The following is a 25,593-nucleotide window of genomic DNA, read 5'->3' on the forward strand; positions in this document are numbered from 1 at the left end:
AGAGAAAGTGGTCCACTTTACAAGTTGAAGACAGGTATTCACCACACACAAGTGAGATCACAGGCTGCAGAGGTCACTGAAGTTAGTGTGAGGCTAAGGAGTCTGGCAAGTAAGAAGGAAGAGGCTCAGAGGTCCATGCCCAAAGGTGAACATGGCAAGGCGAGAGCATGGGGATAGATCTGAGTGGGAAGCAGCAGGAGGGAGGGACACCTGCAAGGAAGTTATCACAGCCTGTCAGCTGAGAAGGTAACACTCAGTGGTGACACTGAGAACAGAGGAGACAGAAAACAATTCCTAATATTTAGAGACTGATCCAATATAGGGAATGCTTGGGAGGGAAACTAAAAGGCTTCAGACCTGTGGGAAGGGAGAATGGTGATACTAACCAAAAGACGGGAGTAAGGGGTAACTGGGGGATGAGGATGCCAAGTATAGTTATGGACATGATTAAAAGGCTAGATTTATCCTCTCAGCCTAGAAAAAAACCCAGGTCAAATATCTTCTTGTAAAGCCTTCCTCTGGGCAGAATGAGTCCCTCTTCTGGACTCTCATAGCACTTTGCAATGATTATACTGTATTTTAAATCCATCCAACAACTTTGCTAAAATAAAGGGTGATCTCTACATGAAGATAAAGTGATATATTCCTCCTGCCCTCCCTCTCACTTTCTCCCTGGACAAAGTCATCTTGGAAGCTGTACAGCACATGATTAAAATCACAGGCTCTGGCACCAGGCAGACCTGCCTGCAAGTGGCACCTCTTCTATCTACTCACTGTGCACCTTGGGCTAGTCAGTCTCCCTAAACCTTAGTACTACAAGCATAAAATTAGAGACAAGCTTCTCTCTCAGGCTTCATTTGATGACCTAGACACCATCCTCAACACCAGAAGCCACCTTCCTCCTCCAGCAACACTCACCTGGGACGTAATTGATTCCACAGTCGATGACTATTGCCCCAGGTTTGATCCACTCCCCTTTAACCATTTCAGGCCGACCAGCTGCAACCACCAGGATGTCACCTTTATTTACCTAGGGGGTAGGGGATTTGGACATCACAAATGAAATAATGAAATACACACCAAAAAAACCCAGAAATGAAAAGGACATCCCTGAGCTTTGTATTAAATTCTTAACTGTCATAAGATACTGAGTTAAGGCCTCAAATGTAAGCCACACACTGTTTCTGACAGCCCTTCACATGCCATGCTCATTTCTACACATGCCAAAGAGCTCCCTTTCACCAGCCGTTTTACCCAATAGGGAAATCAGTGTGAACCTGCAAGGCCGAGGGGCAAACAGGCTTGGGGCCCTGCATGTTATAATGTCCAGACACTGCTTCTTCTCGTACAGAATATGGGGCTACCACCGTCCACAAAGCACTACTTTGGGAGGATTAAAAGAGAAGGTACTAGACCTCTCTCCTGCTCTCTCCCCGCATTTAAGAGACTGCACTGTCAACAGGCACGTGTGCATGTGTGCATTCTTGGGCTCAGGAATCTGATGCAGGGATCTAGAACAAGCTGCCGTAGATATTAGCAGACTACTGCTCACAACTGCCTCTGGAGCACCTCCACTCTGAGGCCACCACTTTTACACACATGGGATCTGGCTGCCAGAGGTCAGTCTGAGTGCCTGTACTGCTAATCCCTGTCCACCACGAGGCAGACTAAGGTGGAAAGTACTTGGTGAGAGGCCAGGCATGTTGGGTCACGCCTGTAATCCCAGCACTTTAGGAAGGTGAACCAGGAGGATCGCTTGAGCCCAGGAATTTGAGTCCAGCCTGGGCAACGCAGTGAGACCCTTGTGGCTACAAAAAGCTTAAAAATTAGCCAGGCATGGTGGTACATGCCTGTAGTCCCAGATACTCAGAAGGTTGATGCAGGAGGATCACTCGAGCCCAGGAGTTCAAAGCTGCAGTGGGCTCTGATGGACTGCCACTGCACTCTAACCTAGGCAACAGAGCAAAAGACTCTGTCTCTAAAGAAAAAGGACAAAGGCTGGGCGTGGTGGCTCATACCTGTAATCCCAGTACTTTGGGAGGCGGAGGCAGACGGATCACCTGAGGTCAGGAGTTCAAGACCAGCCTGACCAACATGGAGAAACCCTGTCTCTACTAAAAATACAAAATTAGCCAGGTGTGGTGGCACATGCCTGTAATCCCAGCTACTCAGGAGGCTGAGGCAGGAGAATCGCTTGAACCCGGGAGGCAGAGGTTGCAGTGAGCTGAGATCGCACCATTGCACTCCAGCCTGGGCAACAGGAGTGAAACTCCATCTCAAAAAAAAAAAAAAGAAAGAAAGAAAAAAGAAAAGAGAAATTATGCAGAACAAACTCTGTATAAACTTGGGAACGCTTTTAATTTTATGGTTTTTTAAAAATAATTAATTAATTTTTTTTTTTGAGACAGGGTCTTGCTCTGTAGCCCAGGCTGGAGTGCAGTGGTGTGATCAAGGCTTCTGCAGCCTCGACCTCCTGGGCTCAAGCAATCCTCTTGCCTCAAACTCCCGAGTAGCTGGGACTACAGGCATGTGCCCACCACATCTGGCTAATTTTTAATTTTTTTGCAGAGAAAGTGTCTCACTATGTTGCCCAGGCTGGTCTCAAAAACTCTTGAGCTCAAACAATCCTCCTGCCTCAGCCTCCCAAAGTGTTGGGACTACAGGTGTGAGCCACACCACTCAGCCTTTAATTTGAATTTGCTTTTTCATCTTGCAAAAATGAGATGATGGGGTTAAATGAAGTCATGAGTATAAAGGACATGGCAGCATCTGGCACTTAGTGTGTGAAGAGAACACCCACCCTCCCCACCGTAACACCTTCACGTCTCCCCTGGACTCCCTACCTCCTCATCCAGATTGGCAGTCTTGGAGTGGCAGGTGGTCACTGTGGCATTGTTCCACAGAAGCAAGTCATGCATTGGGGCCCCAACAATTTTACTGCGCCCGACCACCACAGCATGCCTTCCAGCAATCGGCACCCCTGAAAGAAAAGCCAGCCTGCATCAGAGATGGAGGATAGGAGCTGCCCTCATTCACATGCCACGTGGAGAATTTAGAATAAGTGCACAAAAACAGGTTCTTAACATCAAACAGAAACCTTCCCAAAAACATTCCTTCTTTGGCAATAACATTCTCAACTCTAGGGTTTCAGCTATAAATTGGGACTTGTACATGTGTCCTTCTTGCCGTGGGTTTTTGGGAGCAGCTTAAGCCAAGATCATTCATTGAGTCATAGAGGAGTGGGAAGAAAACCTACACTCAAAGAAAAAAGAAACCCTGACATACAGCTAATCAGCCATACGGAAGAAGATATCAGATTAAATTACATGGGAAAAACAGTTAAAACAAATAGGGTGTATGTAACAGGTTGGAGAGATGTGTAGGAAATTAGATTAGTATCAGTAATTCTTTCCAAATTTGGTAAGTTTGTTTATACAGTTCCTCACCCAAATTTCTCTTTTGGCTTAGGGCCTGAGCCATAGGGTTACTTGCAGGGAAGTGATAAAGGGGAAATTTAACTGTGGCAGCAAGCTTTCTTTTTGCTATCACAGCATCCATTTTTCTGGCAATATACCAATGTCCTTTTTAGGGCTGACTCATACTCTACTAAAGACGGCCTGAGTGAGTACCCAGTAGTAGACAGGTGACCATATTTCTTCCCTCAGCTGATAAGATCCAATCCCATGACTGTTAGGCTTGAGGATGGAACCAGGCTGTAGGTGTTTATGGCCACAAAGTGGAGCCCGAGAATGAGCTGTCCACAAAGAAGAAAGCAGAGAGAAGTTGACAATTTCATCAGAGTCCTCAGGGCAGTCAAGGCTGAGGGCAGTGGACCCTTGGTCAAGGCAGGTAGGGTTTAAATTGTGCTACTTGTATAAAATCATTTTTTTCAGGAAAAGATAAACTCTTATAATAATGTTAACATCATGAACATCTAGAAGTAAGGACCACAAAGTTTTAAAAGGTAACTTTCTATACTTTTTAAGGATTCAGCAGAAGAGTTAAAGCTGCATCAGGGCAAATGGTAGCATCACTGTCAATAAGAGGCAGTGTGAGGCCTTCAGGTGCTGTCCTCGTGGGATTTTTTTTTTTTTTTAAGCAAGGCACTACAATGTTTGCTAAATATGCTGAAGAATATACATTTAACTGTAGAAATGAACTGTCAAAGCTTATGGCTTGACCTTTTCTTGCTAACCACAGAAAATTTTCATTTATGCTGGTCAAAACTTTCCACTTGAAACTTCTGACCTACTTCTTTTTACCAGGACCCATTTCCTTGTAAAAAAAATAACCTCTGCTAAAAGTACTCATAATGAAATTAAAATAGCAAGGTGCTAACTAGTAACAGGACAATATGGCCAACCATACAGGAGACCCATTTCCAGCCATCTGTCGAGTCCTGGAACTACTGTGGAGATTCAGTGCCCATTTTGGGGGTGGGGGGAGGTGGGACTTTTCACTTCGTATCCTTTTAAACTATCCAAATTTTTATTACTGTATAGGTTATTTTTCGCAAAAAATAAATTGCTTTCGACTCAGATAACTCTGAATTCAAATCTTGGTTCCATTGTCTCCCAGACAAGTTACTTGCTCTCTCTGAGCTGGTTTTTGTTTGTTTGTTTTAGAGACAGAGTCTCACTCTGTTGCCCAGGCTGGAGTGCAGTGGGGTGATCTCAGCTCACTGCAACCTCCTCCTCCCGGGTTCAAGCAATCCTCCCACCTCTGCCTCCCAAATAGCTGGGAGTACAGGTGCACGCCACCCTGCCTGGATAATTTTTTTGTATTTTTAGTAGAGACAGGGTTTCACCATGTTGACCAGGCTGGTCTCGAACTCCTGACCTCAGGTGATCTGCCCGCTTCGGCCTCCCAAAGTGCTGGGATTACAGGCGTGAGCCACCGTGCCTGGCCTGAGCCTATTCTCTTAGCAGTTGAACAGTAACAGTACCTACTTCATAGAGTTTCTGAGAAAATTGAGAGAAAATTTAGGTAACATCCTTACTAGACAGGCCCTTCTGCCAATCAAGTCCATTTATTTATGGCCCACTATGTACCTCCTCTATGCCACCACGTGTCAAGACCAGGCTTCAGGAAATGATGCTTTCTTGTTGTTTGGTTTGTTGCTTTTACCTGTCTCTTTGATGAGTTCCAAGCATCCCTTAGGCGTACAAGGAATGAAACAGTCATTGAGGTCACCTCTAGCAAGTTTCCCAGCATTGATGCTGGTCAATCTAAAAAAAAGTGATGGAAATTAGAAGGAAATAAAGGCAATTAGGTGTCTTTACTCTTTAGAAACATTTATGCTGTATTCCCCATATAGAAACATATTATAAATGAAAGCATGCAATGAGACATAGGAAGCCAAGCCACACTTACCCATCCACATCCTTCTCGGGTGCAATAGCATTGATCACTTCTTCAGTGTTAATGGAATTCTCTGAATCAAAAGGTAGCTGCACTAAGAACCCGTGTATAGTAGAGTCTTCATTCAAAGATGTAATGTACTTGATCACCTAAAAGTAATACCACATATAATTTGTATATCACATAGAAATCAAAAGGTAGGAAGAAACACTTTTCAAGGCAAAAATTAGGTTGCCCTATTTCCCCCCAACAGTTTAATTATAGTTCTTTCAGAATGTACCTTCCCCTTTACTCCTGAGCAGAACATCTGTACTTAACATAGAATGCATCCCCTAGGTGTCTGGTAAGAAGTCCATCAAATAAAAGAGCTAAATGGCTGGGTGAGGTGGCTCATGCCTGTAATCCCAGCACTTTGGGAGGCCAAGTCAGGAGGATTACTTGAACCCAGGTGTTCAAGACCAGCCTGGGCAACACAGTGAAATGTGATCTCTGCAAAAATTTTTAAAAATTAGGGCCAGGGGCTGGGTGCAGTGGCTCACGCCTGTAATCCCAGCACTTTGGGAGGCTGAGGTGGATGGATCACCTGAGTTCGGGAGTTCAAGACTAGCTTAGCCAACATAGTGAAATCCTGTCTCTACTAAAAATACAAAATTAGCCAGGTGTGGTGGCACATGCCTGTAATCCCAGCTACTCGGGAGGCTGAGGCAGGAGAATTGCTCGAACCCGGGAGGCAGAGGTTGCAATGAACTGAGATCGTGCCACTGCACTCCAGTGGTGAGCTGAGATTGTGCCATTGTACTCCAGCTGGGGCAACAATAGTGAAACTCCATCTCAAAAAAAAAAAAAAAAAAAAAAAAAATTAGGGCCTGGTGCAGTGGCTCACACCTGTCATCCCAGCACTTTGGGAGGCCGAGGTGGGCCTCCCAAAATATAGAAAATTATTTTCTATAATTTGCACCGTACAATACAATAGCAGTTACTAGATCACCTGAAGCCAGGAGTTTGAAACCAGCCTGGCCAACATGGTGAAACCCTGTCTCTACAAAAATACAAAAAATAAGCCAGGCATGGTGGCATGTGCCTGTAGTCCCAGCCTCTCAGGAGACTGAGGCATGAGAATCGCTTGAACCCAGGAAGCGGAGGTTGCAGTGAGCTGAGATCGTGCCACTGCTCTCCAGCCTGGGCAACAGAGCAAGACTGTGTCTCAAAAAAAAAAAAAAAAAAAAAGGGCCAGGTGTGGTAGCTCACACCTATAATCCCAGAACTTTGGGAGGCTTGGGTAGGCAGATCACTTGAAATCAGAAGTTTGAGACCAGCCTGGGCAATATGAGCAACTAAAAATACAAAAATTAGGTGGGTGTGGTGGCACATGCCTGTAGTCACAGCTACTCAGGAGGCTGAGGCACAAGAATCGCTTGAACCCAGCAGGTGGAGGTTGCAGTGAGCCAAGATCGCAGCATTGCACTCTAGCCTGGGTGACAAGAGTAAAACCCTGTCTTAAAAAAAAAAAAAAATTAGTTGGGCATGGGGTCTCATGCCTATAGTCCCAGCTGCTCAAGAGGCTGAGGTGGGAGGATCACTTGAGCTTAGGAGGTTGAGGCTACAATGAGCTATGACCACACCACTGTGCTCCAGCTGGGGCAACAGAGTGCGACCCTGTCTCTATAAATACAATACAATAAAATAAAAAGAGCTAAGAACTCTAATAACTTATTACAGCAATAATATCCACGTTACAATCATCCAAATCAAGATGTAGAGCAGCAATGTCCAATCATCTTTTTTGTGATGGCAGAAATTTTCTGTAATTTGCACCTTACAATACAATAGCAGCTACTGAATCCTTGCAAAGTGGCTAGTACAACCAAGGAAGTGAATTTTTAATTTTATGTCATTTTAATTAAATTCAAATAGCCTCATGGGGCTAGTGGCTCCCATACTGGACAGCACATATATGGAACATTGCTATAACCTTAAGAAGTAGCTTTACCCTCCTACTCCTTTAGCGTTAATCTCCCAGCTACAGGCAACCACAGTTCTGACTTTAATCACCACTAATTTGTTCTGCCTATTCCTAAACCACATATAAAAGGAATACATATTTGGTTTTTTAGAATGCAGATAATTACAGGCCAAGGATCAGTTTTAATAAACACAACAGATGATTTGGAAGCAAACAGTACTGCAGTCACACTTTGAGAACCAAATATTCCTCCCCTAGGACTGCACCATCTCCTTTATGGGAGTCTGTGAAGAAAGAATACCTGGAGGTGCTGGGCATGGCGGTGGTTCACGCCTGTAATCCCAGCACTTTGGGAGGCCGGGGCGGTTGAATCACCTAAGGTCAGGAGTTCGAGACCAGTCTGGCCAACGAGGTGAAACCCCGTCTCTATTAAAAATATAAAAATTAGCCAGGCAATGTGGTACACGCCTGTAATCCCAGCTACTTGGGAGGCTGAGGCAGGAGAATCGCTTGAACCGGGGAGGCAGAGGTTGCAGGGAGTCGAGATCATGCCATTGCTCTCCAGCCTGGGCGACAAGAGGGAAACTATCTCAAAAAAAAAAAAAAAAGGTACCTGGAGGTCTTGGGTAAATGTGTCATTCCCAAAGTCCCCCTAAACCAAAACCAGAGAGGAAACCACTTCAGCTTCCCTCTTCACAATCAACTCATAAAAACTCACCTCAGATTCTGTGGTTGTTCTTGGTAACTTAATGTGAGTGGCTTTGATCCCAATCTGCAAAACGGACATTAAAAGCAGGTAAATGGCAAGACAACTTGAGATATTGAATCATTTCTTTTACAGACATGACTAACAAACAAGGAGGTGTTGGTCATCATTTCACCCTTACATGTTCTGAAGAACGAGTCCCTCACTTCAACCCATTCATCATTCACTGGTTAATTGCCACCACGGCACTTCAGCAATGTCACGCTTGCTATTCCTTGAGAAAGGAAATTAAATCTTGGGACCCCAAATTCATTAAGTCAAAGGGAAAAGCCAAGCTGGGAACTGGGTCATGCAAATCTGCCTCCCCCTTTTTGGTTCCTAAATAAGATGTTAGGAGATGAAAAGCTACATGCCTCCCCCATATTTTGCCCACAAGGAAATTCCTAGTGAGCTGCAAGATCTTTATGATGTTTCTGTCAAAATTTCACCATGGCAATGTAAATCGATAGCTTGTCTTTACAGGTGCAGCCACCCCCAGCCCACCAGACACAAATGTATATCTGATTGTTCCCCTGCCCCATTTTGTCTATGTTATCTTACGTAAAATGCAGATCGCCTGCATTTTTCCTCAGCCCCATTTGTCTGTATCATCTTTTTTTGGGAGGGATGGAGTTTCACTCTCATTGCCTAAGCTGGAGTGCAATGGCATGATCTCAGCTCACCACAACCTCCACCTCCCAGGTTCAAGCGATTCTCCTGCCTCAGTCTCCCAAGTAGCTGGGATTACAGGCATGCACTACCACACCTGGCTAATTTTTTGTATTTTTAGTATAGATGGGGTTTCTCCATGTTTCTCAGGCTGGTATCGAACTCCTAAGCTCAGGTGATCCACCTGCCTCAGCCTCTCAAAGTATTGGGATTACAGGCATGAGCCACAGTGTCCGACTGTCTATGTCATCTTATGTAAAAAATGCAGATTCACTGAGCCAAAGTCATGAATGACTATTTTTCCCTACCCACCTCTTACATGAAAATTGTGTACTTCTCAATAACCTGTCTTTTCCTCTTTAAATTTGGAGAACTCGAAATCATCTTCAGAGAAAGGTATAGACCTGTCTCCCAGGTGTGTCTTTAATTTTGGCAAATAAATCTCCTAAAATGATTGAGACTTGTCTCGTCACTTTTCTCAATTGACATCCTGCTCTTTGGAAAGAAAATCATTAAAGAGAAAACAAAAATTCAAGGGCAAACCAGAGGTCACAGGTCTAACTCACCCATTTCTGACTTGCAAAATAAATAAACTAATGTCTCCTGTGGGTGATAAATGTTTACACAGGGAAGAACAAAAAGGGCAAGGGGTAATTGATAGGACCCAGGTGGAGGTGGGGGAGGGTGATGGCACGGCTGTTCTGGCTTACCTCTTCAGCAGCCTTCAGCTTCACTTTTATATAAAGATTGGAATCATCTCTGTTGCCAATCTAGAATAATAAATGCATGCAAATCAGATGATTAGGGAAAGGCAAAGTGCACAGAAAAGCTTCTACAATTTTAGTTTTAATAAAAGAAATGTTTAATCATGCAACTCTTGTTGCAGAGAACTTACAGGAGTATAGGGAGGCTGTGGGGGCAGGAGGGATTATGTGAACACAGATGGTATTACAGCCCCTCCCCTAAACAAGGCCCACGTGGTTCCCACTGCAAAACCCCAAACAGAAAGTAGAGGATATCTGCATCTACACGGTAAACTAAGCAAGGATGCTGCAGGCCTACCAGAAACGTGGGATTTCTGCTGCCATACCAAAAAAACAGAGTATGGAGGGCTGAGAAACTGTCATCAGGCAAGAAAAATGCCTGAGAGGCAGGAGCACCCAGAGGGCACATTCCACACCCTCTCCCCCACCCCCAGGGGCAATGGAAAGCTCCCTGGCCCCTCCACACAGAGAATAGAAAGGAGGGTGGAAGGACCTCACTCTAGTTTACACTGAATAAACAGCCAGGCAAGACAAAGGGCAATCTGCTGGCCCCAACACAGAGAGAAGGCCAGGTGCTGTAAGACTCAGGTCTGTAATCCCTGCACTTTGGGAGGCCAAGGGAGGAGGATCATTTCAGTCCAGGAGTTTGAGACCAGCCTGGGCAACAGAGCGAGACCCCCATCTTTACAAAAAATTAGCCAGGCGTGGTGGTGCATGCCTGTAGTCCCAGCACTCGGGAGGCCAAGGTGGGAGGATTACTTGAGCTTAGGAGTTTTGCCATGATTGCACCAGTGCACAGTGAGTCATGATATTGTGCCTGGGCAGCCTGAGCAATACAGACCTTGTCTCTTAAAAAAAAAAAAAGAGGGAGAAACTTGTAGTGCAGAGGCCAAATCCTTTGAACAACCATGCTGTGTCTCACTATGTTCCCTTTGTTTCTTTAACCATGAACATATTTATAGTTTATCATTATAACCATTTATTTGTAAAATTTTATTTTACTAATATTTTTTCATGCTCCAGTGGTTGGTATTTCTCCTTTAAGGTTGATATATGCTACCATAAGTTGTGTTTCTCCCAAAATTACAGAGGGTATCACAGAAGGAAAGGTGGTAGGTCCCTTCATATCAAAGATAACTGAAGCATAGCTCCTGTTAACAGGACCATGGCAAAGAAAGAAGACAGCTTTTGTAACAGAGGATTTTCTGACCTTGTCATATTGATGCTATTACTGGACGCTCCCCTCAGATCTCAGGACATGGCCGGAATCTTAGCTTCAGTTGTCCCTTATACAGACAGTTCTCAGTTTTGTTGTGCTAATTTGAATTGCAAGAGCCAGAAGAGTCCTTTGAGGGGAATTCTACTTTTTAATGGGTTATTTGTATCTAAGTACATTAGATGCTTCCCGTAGGGACTTCCCTAGACTTTTAGTGCCTCTCATGTTTCCTCTTTGGTCACTTTCTATGTATGTTCTTTGCCCCACCACCCAACCCTTACTGGTGCAGTTACCAGATTTGATACATTCTGGAATTTTTAGATCAAAGTAGGAAAGGAGGTGGTTCTAAATAAAAAAAAGTATATTTTTTTTTTACAATTTCATTCATATTTATACCTACAACTAGTTATTTAGTCTTAACTCTGAGATTAAATTGTTTTATCACTTGCTGCCAGTCCTTTTTAAGCCACAGCTTCTCTGTTCTAGAGTTTATCTTCATTCATGTTTCAGGTAAGTGAAATGTAACTATAAGTCACTTTTCCAGGAAAGGTAGGTGGAAATTTTTCTAAGTCCGCATAACTGAAAATATTTTTCTGCTGTCCCTTGCACTTGACTGGCCTTGGTGGATTTGGAGTGACAGTATTTTCCTTCAGAGATGTTGTCTTTGGCATCTAATGTCACACAGGAGAAGTCTGAAGTCTCTCGCTGTTGTTGTTCCTTTATATGTAACTGTTTTTCTGCCTGAATATTTCTGAAGGAGTTTGTCTAAAACACTAAAACTACAACCAGTTCCAGAAAGAAAACTTAATAGTTACAGTTATGAGCATATGTCAAAGTTTTATTGGAAAAGACATCTAAAAAGCCAATTCAGAGTCACTTTTAGTATAGGTTTTATTTATTTATTTATTTATTTATTTATATTTTTGAGACATGGTCTCACTCTGCCACCCATCCTAGAGTACAGTAGCATGATCATGGTTCATTGCAGCCTGCAACTCCTAGGCTCAAGCAATCCTTCCACCTCAGCTTCCCAAGTAGCTGGTACTACAGGCACACGCCACCACACCTAGCCAATTTTTGTATTTTTTGTAGAAATGGGGTTTCACTATTGCCCAGGATGTTCTCAAACACCTGGGCTTAAGAAATCTTCCTGCCTCAGCCTGCCAAAGTGCTAGGTAGGCATGAGCCACCCCACTTGGCCAGTATAGGCATTTTATAGGGAAGAGTGGCTATAGAACCATTGATAGACTAGAAGCAAAACGAATGTTTAAAGAACATATATTCTGTCCGGGTGCGGTGGCTTACGCCTGTAATCCCAGCACTTTGGGAGGCCAAGGCCAGTAGATCACCTGAGGTCAGGAGTTCGAGACTAGCCTGGTTAAGATGGTGAAACCCCATCTCTGTTAAAAATACAAATATTAGCCAGGTGTGATGGCGTGCACCTGTAATCCCAGCAACTTGGGAAGCTGAGGCAGGAGAATCCGTTGAACCCAGGAGGGAGAGGTTGCAGTGAGCCAAGATCATGCCATTGCACTCCAGTCTGGGCGACAAGAGTAAAACTCTATCTCAAAAAAAAAAAAAACGCTGATTTCTTCCTTGAAGGTGGCTGAATATTATTACATCATCCAAAAGATCCTATTCTAGAACAGGTTAGGGACACTTTTTTTATACCAGGAGTCTGCAAACTGTTTCTGTAGAGGGGCAGGCGGTATATGTTTTAGGCTTTATGGGACACATACCCTGTCACAGCAGCTGCTGCTATTGCTTTTTTAACTCTTTATAAACTGGGCAGCATTTGGATATGGGCCACAGTTTACTAATCCATGTTCTACACCATAAGATATCTTGGGTATTGGTCTACTGGTTCATTTTTCTTTCTGTTTCAGAAACCTTATGAAGATACAGTCTAGTTGAGTTTATTAACTGTATTGTTTCTGCCCATGTATTTTGTGAAGACTGAATGAGTTACTATACATAAAGCACTCTGAATAGTTCCCAAATACTGTTAAAAATCAGTTTTTTGGCCAGGTGCAGTGGCTCATGCCTATACTCCCAGCACTTTGGAAGGCCAGGGTGAGTGGATTGCTTGAGCCCAGGAGTTAGAGACCAGCCTGGGCAACATATCGAAACTCCATCTCTACAAAAAATACAGAAATTAGCTGGGCATGGTGGTGTGCCTGTAGTTCCAGCTAACTTGGGAGGCTAAGGTGGGAGGATCCCCTGGAGGACAGGGGAGGGCAGAGGTTGCAGTGAGCAGAGATCACAACACTACACTCCAGCCTGCATGACAGAACAAGATTCTAACTCAAAAAAAGAGAGAGAGAGAGAAATACTAATGAGGCTATATGGGGCTAAGGCTGTATTTCTACCACCTTAGCATAATTTTTTTTTTTTTTTTAATGGGAAAAAGTCTTGCTCTGTCATCCAGGCTGGAATGCAGTGACACGATTACAGCTCATTGCAGCCTCAACCTCCAGGGCTTGAGCAATCCTCCCACCCCAGCCTCCCCAGGAGTGGGGACTACAGGCAAGCACTACCACAACCAGCTAATTTTTTTATTTTTTTGGAGACAAAGTCTCTCTAGGTTGCCCAGGCTGGTCTCAAACTCCTGGGCTCAAGCAAGCCGCTCACCTTGGCCTCCTAAAGTGCTGGGATTACAGGCGTGAGCCACCATGCTTAGTCCATTAGTATCTCTGGATACTATGAAAATGAAAAGTCAAGTCTTAATTTCCTATAAATATTCAGTTATTTAGGAAGTTACTCATCCATTTTATTTTAAAAAAATGAAAACTCAACTTTTAAATATATACTTGGGCCAGATCATGAATGTTCTTGAATGCATTGCTAAGGAATTAGAAAAACAAAGGGGAAGAACAAATGGGTTTCGGAGACAGACCTAGGTTCATTTCCCAGACTCAGTCCCTTCCTGACTGGCTTTGGGCAAGCTACCCAAGATCTTTGAGCATGAGTCACCATGGGTATAAGGGGCCATCTCCTACTTTGTAGGGTAGTAAAAAACATAGAAAAATTAGAAATATAAACAAATAATTTGAACTATTGTAAACACTCTATATAAGTAGTACAGGTTTAAGATCCCTAACTCAAAAATCCAAAATCAGTCAGGTGCAGTGGCTCGGCACTTTGGGAGGCCGAGGCAGGCAGATCACGTGAGCTCAGTTTGAGACTAGCCTGGGCAATATGGAGAAACTCTGTTGCAAATACTAAAATTAACTGGATACCTGTAGTCCTAGCTACACGGGAGGCTGAGACGGGAGGATAGCTTGAGCCTGGGAGATCCAGGCTGCAATGAACTGTGATCACACCCCTGCACTCCAGCCTGGACAACAGAGTGAGACCCTGTCTCAAAAACAAAAACAAAAACACAAATCCAAAATGCTCCAAAATCAGAAACTTTGAGCACTGACAATGCCGAAAGTAGAAAATTCCACACCTGGCCTCATGTGATGGCTTACAGTCAAAACACAGTTAAAAGTACATTTCATGCACAATATTATTAAAAATATATAAAATTGGCCGGGCACAGTGGCTCATGTCTGTAATCCCAGCACTTTGAGAGGTCAGGGCAGAAAGAGAAAGCCATGTTGTGGAGGGCACACTGTGCCAGGCTCAGTGCTATGTGCTTTCCCAGAGTAATTTAAATTCTAGGCCGGGTGCGGAGGCTCATGCCTGTAATTCCAGCACTTTGGGAGGCCGGGGCAGGCGGATCACTTGAGGTCAGGAGTTTGAGACCAGCCTGGCCAACATGGTGAAACTCCATCTCAACTAAAAATACAAAAATTAGCCAGGCGTGGTGGCACACACCTGTAATCCCAGCTACTCGGGAGGCTGAGGCAGGAGAATCCCTTGAACCCGGGAGGCGGAGGTTGTGGTGCGCCAAGATCGTGCCATTGCACTCCAGCCTGGGCGACAAGAGCAAAACTCCATCTCAAAATATATATACATATATAAATATATAGTATATATATTTATAAATATAATATATAATATATAATGTATATATAAATAAATATATGTGTGTACATATATGTGTGTATACATATGTACATATATATGTGTATATATACACACACACTTATATAAAATTACCTTCAGTCTACAAGTATAAGGTATATAACGAAACATAAATAAATTTTGCTTTAGAATTGGATCTCATCCCTATGTATATACAGATTCCAAAATCTAAAACACTCTCGTCCCAAGTATTTCAGATAAGGGATACTCAACTTGTACTATCATTCTGGTAAAGGATGGTGAGTGAGTGTGGCTGGATAGATTGTGATCAGACTTGCATTTTAACAAGGGCTGAAATTGCCATCAGGAGGACAGACAGGAGGTATCTAGATAGAACCCCCAAATCATTAAGCAGGTAACTATAGTGGCCCCAGGGTTGGGAGCAGTAGGAATCAAAGGGGAAGCAACAGATTCCAAGAGTTGATGAGAGGCAGAATCAACAGGACAATAGCCCCTAACTGGATGCAGGGAGTGAGGAAGAGAGCTCAGTAAGGAGATGGCCTCAGGCTTCTGGCTCACAGCATGTGGGAAGATGGTGGTGCCAGCACCAGAGTGAAAAAGACTAGAGGTCTGAGGCAGGGAGATGTGATTACAACATATTACATAAATCTTGTATCACAGAAAGCTGTTGACTCTGGTGCTAAAGTACAAAATTAAAAGATTCTACCACTTTTCTTTTTATCAGCAAGGACATGAGACTAGCTGAAGAACAGTGTTTATGTAATAAAAACATTTGTCATCAATAAATGTAAAAAACAAGGTTGGAAGTTAATTTTTAAAATGGGGGGAAAAACCCAATATTTCTTTAAAAAGGGTATACTTCTTGCCTATGACATTTACTCCTTCTACAACAATTTGCAAAAATAAGCCAAGATATAACCAGTCACCAAATGTACCAGTATACACCCACAACATATACTTTTGATTCTTAGTAATTTGCAAAAAAGGGAAAATCCACAGCAGAGAACATGCCAGGCAGAGAGTGACAGGCCTTCTGTGCTTTTCTTCTCAGCTAAGCCCTTTTAGACAAACAGCAGAGGAGAGAAGGATATTTAAGTAGTATTCACTTTGACTTTTTTTTTTTTTTTGAGACAGAGTCTTAGGCTGGAGTACAGTGGCGCGATCTCGGCTCACTGCAACCTCCGTCCCCCAGGTTCAAGCGATTCTCCTGCCTCAGCCTCCTGAGTAGCTGTGATCACAGGAGTGCACCACTACACCTGGCTAATTTTTATATTTTGAGTAGAGATGAGGGTTCACCACGTTGGCTAGGCTGGTCTGAAACTCCTGACCTCAAGTGATCCACCAGCCTTAGCCTCCCAAAGTGCCGGGATTACAGGCGTGAGCCACCGCACCATGCCTACTTTGACATTCTTGATGAACAAAGGATAGAAACTTAGCAAGGGATTAAATGATGTATTGGAGACATACATATAGATTGTAAGGGAGATTATGTCCAAGTTGGGTAAAACTCTGACGGGAGTTTCAAATGAAAGCCTTGAGTTTCCTGTCATCCAAATCAAGACTGCAAACATTCCTTCATACATTTGTCCATAAAAATATTTATTGAATACCTCCCTACTGGGTGAATCTGGAACTCAGGGAAGAAACTCTGGATAGAGACCTAAATTTGGAAGTATTCGCTCATGAAGCTATGGGACTGGGTGAGGTCACTTAGGGAAAGAATAAGACAGGGAAGAGACCTCAAGGGTGAGTCCCAAGGCATTCAAATGGTTTAGGTATTAGGGTGATGAGCAACAACAAGCAAAGGAGACTCCAAGGAGGGAAGGAAACCAGTGGTGTCCCAGATCAAGAGCCTGGAGCTCAGAAGAGATCTAGATTTAGAAGTCACTGGCCTGATAGATGAAACTGCCTAAAATAATGGTTCTGAAAGTGTGGCCCACACACTCTTTAGGGACCCCAAGACCTTTTGAAAGATTTATTTGGGCCAGGCTAGTTTTATTATAATACCACTACAATGCTATTTGCGTTTTTAATTGTGTTAACATCTGTACTGATGGTGCAAAAGCAATGGTGTGTAAGACTATTAGTGAACCAGCACAAATCAAGACAACGGCTTTGGACTAGTTGTCAAGGTATCCTTCGCTACCACACACACTCAGTAAAACTAGATGCCAGTTTCACTAGGATGGCCCTTGATAAAGAAACATACATTATTAATTTTCTTAACTTGACCAAGCACAGTGGCTCATGCTGTAATCCCAGGACTTTGGGAGACCAAGGTGGGAAGATCACTTTGAGCCCAGGAGTTCGAGATCAGCTGGAGCAACAAGGCGAAAAACCATCTCTACAAAAAAATACAAAAAATTAAGGCCGGGCACAGTGGCTCATGCCTGTAATCTCAGCACTTTGGGAAGCTGAGACAGGAGGATCACTTTGAGTCCCGGTGTTCAAGACCAGCTTGGGCAAAAAGGCAAAAAAACTCTACAAAAAAAATACAAAAAATTAAGGCCGGGTGCAGTGGCCTCACACCTGTCATCTCAGCACTTTGGGAGGCTGAGGCGGGTGGATCACCTGAGGTCAGGGGTTCAAGACCAGCCTGGCCAATGTGGTGAAACCCTATCTCTACTAAAATTACAAAAATTAGCTGGGCGTGGCACCTGTAATCCCAGCTACTCGGGAGGTTGAGGCATGAGAATCACTTGAATCCAGGAGGCAAAGGTTTCAGTGAGCTGAGATCACGCCACTACATTCCAACCTGGGGGATAGAGCAAGACTCTGTCTCAAAAAAAAAAAAAAAAAAAAAAATTAGCAGGGCGTGATGGCAGGCACCTGTAATCCCAGCTACTCAGGAGGCTAAGGCAATAGAACTGCATGAACCTGGGAGGTGGAGGCTGCAGTAAGCCAAGATTGCACCACAGTAAGCCAAGATTGCACCATTGCACTCCAGCCTAGGCAATAAAACAAGACTCAGTCTCAAAAAGAAATTAGGCATGGTGATGTATGCCTGTAATCCCAGCTATTCTGGAGACTGAGTAGGAGGATCATTTACTTACTTGAGCCTGGGAGATGGAGGTTGCAGTGAACCAAGATTGTGCCACTGTACCACTGTATTGAGTAAATATATATATATATCTCAACTCTTGAGTGCATGTGTTTTTAATAGTCTATGTAAGGAATTGGGAAGCACTCATAATGCACTTCTGCTATATACAGAAGTACAGTGGCTGTGGTTGTTACTAAAGTATTTGTGCTTTTTTGTTTGTTTGTTTGAGACAGGGTCTCACTCTGTCACCCAAGCTGGAGTACAGTGGCATGATTACAACTCCCTGCAGCCTTGACTTCCTGGGCTCAAGTGATCCTCCTGCCTCCCTCTCATGTAGCTGGGACCACAGGTCTGTACTACCACTCCTGGCTCATTTTTTAATTTTTTTTGTAGAGATGGGGTCTCACTTTGTTGTCCAGGCTGCACTTGTGCTTGTTTTTGCCTTGTTAGCTGAAACAGATGCATTTTTATATGGAACACCATCTTTACTTGAAATAACTGACAAGCAATGATTATTCAGGCTTGAGTATCTGACAAATATGTTCTCAAAAATGAATAAAGTGAGCCTGGTATTTCCAGAGAAACAATTAATTGTATTTGTTGCCAATGATAAAATGTGAGTTTTTGGGTGAAAGTTAAAATTTTTTATCCACCCCTGTGAGCTTGACAGCTTCTCAATACTTGAAAACTTCTCTGATAAGCTTGGTGATGTTAATGATTCCAATTCTTTCATATTGCATAATGAAATGTTAACATTTGGAAGATCTGCATAATTCAGGGAACTATTATTTTCCAAATGAGGAACAAAAGATGTTACAAAACCATGCATGGGGTAAATATTCATTCCAAATGTAACATTTTGATGTAACAAAGTATGCAAGTCTGAGAAGATGTAACAAAGTATCAAAGTTCACTGATGGTGTTTCAGATTCTACATTGCAACTAATCTTTTAAAACTTTACTTACTGAGTCCTGGTACAACATCAAAGAAAAATACCCACAATTACCTGGAAAGACTATTTAAAAAGTTCTTCCCTTTTACAGCTACACATCTGTATGAAGCCAAATTTTCTCCATATATTTCAATCAAACCAGCACACAGCAAAAGACTGAATGCAGAGGCAGATAAGACTCCAGCTCTCTTCTATTAAGTCATACAGGAAAGAGGTGTGTACAAATATAAAATAATGCCTCTTTTCACTAAATTTTGTTTTTAAAAAGTTATTACTCCATAAAATGTTATTTATGTTAACATATAATAAATGAGCTTACTATTGGCATTTTTAAATGAATAAACATTTTTAAAACTTCCTAATTTCTCTCTTTTTTTTTTTTTTTTTTTTTTTTTGAGACAGAATCTCTGTCACCTAGACTGGAGTGCAGTGGCACAATCTTGGCTCACTGCAACCTCCACCTCCCGGGTTCAAGTGATTCTCCTGCCTTAGCCTCCTGAGTAGCTGGGATTACAGGCGCCCACCACCACATCCAGCTAATTTTTGTATTTTTAATAAACATGGGGTTTCACCATGTTGGCCAGGCTGGTCTCAAACTCCTGACCTCAGGTGATCTGCCCACCTTGGCCTCCCAAAGTACTGGATTACAGTCATGAGCCACCGTGCCTGGCCAAAACTTCCTAATTTCTAATACAGTAAACACTAATGGATAAATCTGTATAAACAATAGCTCCTTGAGGTCTTACATCTTTAAGAGTGTAAAGGTGGCCAAGTACAGTGGCTCACGCCTATAATGCAAAGCAGGCAGAGGCAGGAGGACTGCTTGAAGCCAGGAGTTCAACGCTACAGTGAGTTATGATTGCACTTCTACATTCCACCCTGGTAACAGAGTAAGACCTTTTCTCTCAAAAGTAAATAAATAAATACATTAAATTAAAGGAAAAAAAAAGATTGTAAAGGGGCCCTACTAAGACCAAAAGTTAAGAGACACTGGCCTAGAGAAAGGGTATCCACAGAGAAGAGCAGAGGGCCGGGATATGCCAACATTTAGAAACTGAGCCAAAGAGAGGGAACCTGTCAAGAGAGACTGAAAAGGCATGAGATTACACAACAGCCAAAAAAAAAAAGGAAAGGAAAGTAGAGGGAGAGGTGTGAAATGATATTGAGAAATCAAGCAAAGACAACATTAATGGAAATATACTATCATAATACCTGTAATATTGCCAGGCCTGGTATGAAACCAGGTACTTCCTCCTTCAACTGAGTGACTTGATTTTTCAGTCTCGCCCTTATTTGCCTAGAGAAAAAGGAAAGGGTGGAGTTAATATTGAATGTTCCAAGCACAGATAAGTGATGGAGATTATTAGATGTATTTCTCTTTTATTTGTTTGTTTATTAACACAGGGTCTCGCTCTGTCACCCAGGCTGGGAGTACAGTAGCACAATCAAGGCTCACTGCAGCCTCGACCTCCTGGGCTCAAGCGATCCTTTCGTCCCAGCCTCCTGAGTAGCTGGGACTTTACAGGTGTGTGCCACCATACCTGGCTAATTTTTGTACTTTTGGAGAGATGGGGTTTCACCATTGCCCAAGCTGGTCTTGATTTCCTGGGCTCAAGCGATCTACGACCTCGGCCTCCCAAAGTGCTGGGATTACAGGTGTGAGCCACTGCACCGGGCCTGTATTTCTCTCTCTCTCTCTCTCTCTCTCTCTTTTTTTTAGATGAAGTTTCGCTCTCACTGCCCAGGCTGGAGTGTAATGGCACGATCTTGGCTTACCACAACCTCCATCTCCTAGGTTGAAGCAATTATCCTGCCTCAGCCTCCCAAGTAGCTGGAATTACAGGCATGAGCCACCACGCCCAGCTAATTTTGTATTTTTAGTAAACACAGAGTTTCTCTACGTTGGTCAGGTTGGTCTCAAACTCCCGACCTCAGGTGATCCCCCCACCTCGGCCTCCCAAAGTGCTGGGATTATAGGCATGAGCCACTGAGCCCGGCTTGTATTTCTCTTTTAAATCAAAAACAATGGCCAGGAGCAGGCAATGGTTCATGCCTGTAATCTCAGTACTTTGGGAGACTATGGCAACAGGATTGCTTTAGAACAGGAGTTTAAGACTATCCTGGGCAACATAGTGAGACCCCATCTCTACAAAAAATAAAAAATTAGCTGGGAGTGGTGGCAGGCACCTGTAGTCCCAGCTACTCAGGAGGCTGCGGCAGGAGGATGGGTGGAACCCAGGAGGTTGTGGCTGCAGTGAGCTATGATGGTGCCATTGCACTCCAGCCTGGATGATAGAGCAAGACTGTCTCCAAAATAAAATAAAATAAAATAAAAAACCAGGGAATGGACATTATCTGGTTTAACATGTACAGGAACTTCCCATCAATTTTCCAGGCCACAAGAAGACGTGGATCTGTTTGTTTCTTTTCTTTTTTTTTTTTTTTTGGAAACGGGGACTTGCTCTTGCCCAGGCTGGAGTGCAATGGTGCCATATCTGCTCACTGCAACCTCCGCCTCCTGGGTTCAAGCGATTTTGCTGCCTCAGCCTCCGGAGTAGCTGAGATTACAGGTGCGTGCCACCATGCCCAGCTAATTTTTGTATTTTTAGTAGAGATGGGGTGTCACCATGTTGGTCAGGCTGGTCTCGAACTCCTGACCTCGTGATCCACCCATCTCAGCCTCCCAAAGTGCTGGGATTACAGGTGTGAGCCACCGTTCCCGGCCACGTGGATCTTTTCTAACTCCTACTGACACTAACTGACCAAAGGATTCAGGGATAATTGAAAATGTATTAGTTGATGGCATTCAAAATCATATAGTAAATAAATGAAAACTTAGACCAACACTTCTGGAAAGTGCTGATCCTCATCTTTTTTCACATTTCCACTCTCCAGGTGCTGTCATGAAAAAATTTTATAGGAACAAACTCAAGCACACACCTTTTGCTCAACCTACACTAGTAAGATTACCACAGGGCATCCACATAAGGTTGAATGATAAATCAATGAATCCCCCTCCAAATTCAGCATAAACTTACAAATTATATTCTAATTCACAAAGGAATTTTCCTTACAAAGAATTTAACACAAGGTTAAAATTATAACCTCCTGCAGTCTCCTTATTAGAGTGAAAAAAAGTATAACCTCTTGCAAAACTAAGACGATCAATTTACCAACATACAGCTTCTCAACTGTCAGGCCTCTGAGCCCAAGCCAAGCCCATCGCATCCCCTGTGACTTGCACGTATATGCCCAGATGGCCTGAAGTAACTAAATCACAAAAAGAAGTGCAAATGCCCTGCCCCGCCTTAAGTGATGACATTCCACCACAAAAGAAGTGAAAATGGCCCCGTCCTTGCCTTAAGCGATGATATTATCTTGTGAAATTCCTTTTTCTGGCTCTTCCTGGCTCAAAAAGCTCCCCCACTGAGCACCTTGTAACCCCCACTGCTGCCCGCCAGAGAACAACCCCCCTTTGACTGTAATTTTCCTTTACCTGCCCAAATCCTATAAAACGGCCCCACCCTTATCTGGCCCCACACTCATCTCCCTTCGCTGACTCTCTTTTTGGACTCAGCCCGCCTGCACCCAGGTGATTAAAAAGCTTTATTGCTCACACAAAGCCTGTTTGGTGGTCTCTTCACATGGATGCGCATGACATCAACAATACACTAGGATGTCAAGTAAATGAAATTACATCCATAAATAAATATCTGAATAGCTCAACCTTGCCCAGTTATGATATATGATACAACGTTCAACTTGAACAAGCTCTGTCCCTCTTGGAAAACCAGTTTTGTCATTTGTCACATGGACATTCACAAACAGCTCTTCCCTCATTCTAATTTGGTTACTCTCAGCTCCACTTCTTCACACGTCACAAAAAACTGACATAAACAGGCACACAAGAAATAGATTATTTGCACTGGCCTAGTAAACATCAAGAATGTTGAATGGTACAAGAAAGAAGTCATACCCAAGATTTCCAATTTTTATTTATTTTCATTTATTTATTTTATTTTATTTTATTTTTTGGAATAGGGTCTGGCTCTATCACCCAGGCTGGAGTGCAGTGGCACAATCACAGCTTACTGCAACCTCCACCTTCTGGGCTCAAGCCATCCTCCCACTTCAGCCTCCCAAGTAGCTGGGACTATAGGTGCACACCACCACACTCAGCTAATTTTTGTATTTTTTGTAGAGATGGGGTTTTGCCATGTTGCCCAGGCTGATCTTGAACTCCTGAGCTCAAGTGATCCTCCCACCTTGGCCTCCCAAAAATGCTGGGATTACAGGTATGAGCCACTGCACCCAGCTCAAAATTTATTTCTAGTTAGTGACCTTGTTTTTTCAAATCAGTATTCTCTACAATAATGTAGCTCAAAAGAATAGACCATTGGATTTTTTTTTTTTTTTAACTGGGATTAGACCTGGATAGAGACCACAGTTCGCTCTGAGACAAGAGAACAGGGAATACCGCAGTGTTCACACCCCAGCAGTTCCAGCCCTAGCTGCTCCCCTGAATGACAATCAGATGTGGTGCTGGGCATAGCCCAATACCCCTACACAGTCATCCAGGCGCTCTTTGGTCCAAAGTCTTATATAATCATTCTTGCTGAAATCCATTATAAATTCCAATTCACTGTTTAACATCATGGCTCAATTTTAAATCTTTAACATGTTACAACAGAGAAAAAAACACATTGCTAAAATATAACCTTTAACTCTTATTATGGATACAGAAAAATGAGTAAATAAAAGTAAAATATAACGTGGACATTTCAACAGAAGCTATATGGTAGGCAAAGGAGGCAGCATGAAATGTACATGATTAAAATAAGGCTGCCTTTACACAACAAAAATGCTGAAATGTGCCACAAGCTTAGAGTAGTTCTCAAATAATTCTCAAAAGGCACAGGGAAAACAACTTTAGTAACTGATCAGAGAAGAAGCAAAAACATTCACCTTCAAAATACAGGGCTTTGAGCCGGGCTTGTTAGCTCACGCCTATAATCCCAGCACTTTGGGAGGCCGAGGCGGGCAGATCACGAGGTCAGGAGTTTGAGACCAGCCTGGCCAATATGGTGAAACCCCATCTCTACTAAAAAATACAAAAAATTAGCCAGGCGTGGTGGCGCACGCCTGCAGTCTCGGCTACTCAGGAGGCTGAGGCAGGAGAATCGCTTGAACCCGGGAGGTGGAGCTTGCAGTAAGCAGAGATCCTACCACTGCGCTCCAGCCTGGGCGACCCACTGAGACTCCGTTTCAAAACAAACAAACAAACAACAACAACAACAAAAAAACAGGGCTTCTTCTAAAAACAAAACAAAACCAAAAAGGTTGTCAGGACTCTGAGCCCAAACCAAGCCATCATACCCCTGTGACTTGCACGTATATGGTATACGCCCAGATGGCCTGAAGTAACTGAAGAATCACAAAAGAAGTGCAAATGCCCTGCCGGGCCTTAACCGATGACATTCCACCACGAAAGTGAAAATGGCCGGTCCTTGCCTTAAGTGATGATATTATCTTGTGAAATACCTTTTCCTGGCTCATCCTGGCTCAAAAAGCTCCCCCACTGAGCACCTTGTGACCCCTACTCCTGCCTGCCAGAAAACATCCCCCCTTTGACTGTAATTTTCCTTTACCTACCCAAATCCTATAAAACGGCCCCACACTTATCTCCCTGGGCTGACTCCCCTTTCGGACTCAGACCGCCTGCACCCAGGTGAAATAAATAGCCATGTTGCTCACACAAAGCCTGTTTGGTGGTCTCTTCACATGGACGCGCATGGCACAGGTCTTCTTCTAAACAAGGGCACAATTTATCCCCCTGCCCCAATAGATTACTGTTACAAGATTTTTTTTTTTTTTTTAGATGGAGTCTCGCTCTGTCGTCCAGACTGGAGTGCAGTGGCCCGATCTCGGCTCACCACAAGCTCCGCCTCCCGGGTTCACGCCGTTCTCCTGCCTCAGCCTCCGGAGTAGCTGGGACTACAGGCGCCCACAGCCACGCCCGGCTAAATTTTTGTATTTTTAGTAGAGACGGGGTTTCACTGTGTTAGCCAGGATGGTCTCTGTCTTCTGACCTCGTGATCCGCCCACCTCGGCCTCCCAAAGTGCTGGGATTACAGGCCTGAGCCAGGACACCCAGCTGTTAAAAGATTTTTAAAATGCAGAACGCAAATGTTTTACTTAATATGTTTTATTCCCATTTTGTTTATTTGTTGATTTATTTCATTTGTTCATTAACAATTTTCATACTGCTAAGAAATACTTCGGCCGGGCACGGTGGCTCAGGCCTGTAATTCCAGCACTTTGGGAGGCTGAGGCAGGTGGATCACCTGAGCTCGGGAGTTTGACACAGCCTGAGCGGTGAAACCCCGTCTCTACTAAAAATACAAAAAAAAAAAAATTAGCCGGGCATGGTGGCGCAGGCCGGTAGTCCCAGCTACTCGGGAGGCTGAGGCAGGAGAATCGCTTGAACCCGGGAGGCAGAAGTTGCTGTGAGCCAAGATCGCGCCACTGCCCACCAGCCTAGACAACAAGAGCGAAACTCCATCTCGGAAAAAAAACAAAACAAAACAAAAAAACCTTCAAAAAATGTTTAAAAACTTAATATGTAGTTCCTTGTAAAAATAATTGTGATTGTGAGGCCACCTAGTGTTCCAAGAAATACATGTATTTCAAATTCATAGTCATTTAAGTCAAATTAAAACACTAAATTAACCTTCTCGTTGAAAGAAAACTGATTTTCACCTATCACTAATATAGCAAAAGCTGTATTATATCAGTATACAAGACAGTCAATTGATAATAGTACTATTATTACACTGAATATTTACCAAAAAATTGTTATAATTTTTTTTTTTTTTTTTTTTTTTTT

At 43.3% G+C, this 25,593-nt stretch overlaps 1 protein-coding gene across 2 annotated transcripts in view; it reads right to left on the minus strand.

Moving 5' to 3' along the window:
• Positions 1-25,593, minus strand: part of MTHFD1 (methylenetetrahydrofolate dehydrogenase, cyclohydrolase and formyltetrahydrofolate synthetase 1) — a 77,781-nt gene that overhangs the window by 38,986 nt on the left and 13,202 nt on the right. The window contains exons 2-8 of one of the 2 annotated variants that reach the window (XM_023232167.3): positions 19,920-20,004; positions 9,449-9,508; positions 8,043-8,096; positions 5,374-5,510; positions 5,128-5,228; positions 2,844-2,980; positions 919-1,030 (exon numbers count right to left, since the gene is read on the minus strand). In XM_023232167.3, coding sequence (XP_023087935.1) covers positions 919-1,030; positions 2,844-2,980; positions 5,128-5,228; positions 5,374-5,510; positions 8,043-8,096; positions 9,449-9,508; positions 19,920-20,004 — 686 coding nt within the window. Of the gene's footprint in view, positions 1-918; positions 1,031-2,843; positions 2,981-5,127; positions 5,229-5,373; positions 5,511-8,042; positions 8,097-9,448; positions 9,509-19,919; positions 20,005-25,593 lie in introns of those variants that run through there. The other variant, XM_023232172.1, reaches the window with a different exon arrangement.

Source organism: Piliocolobus tephrosceles, chromosome 6 (genome assembly GCF_002776525.5).
Source record: "Piliocolobus tephrosceles isolate RC106 chromosome 6, ASM277652v3, whole genome shotgun sequence".
NCBI classification, from domain to species: domain Eukaryota; kingdom Metazoa; phylum Chordata; class Mammalia; order Primates; family Cercopithecidae; genus Piliocolobus; species Piliocolobus tephrosceles.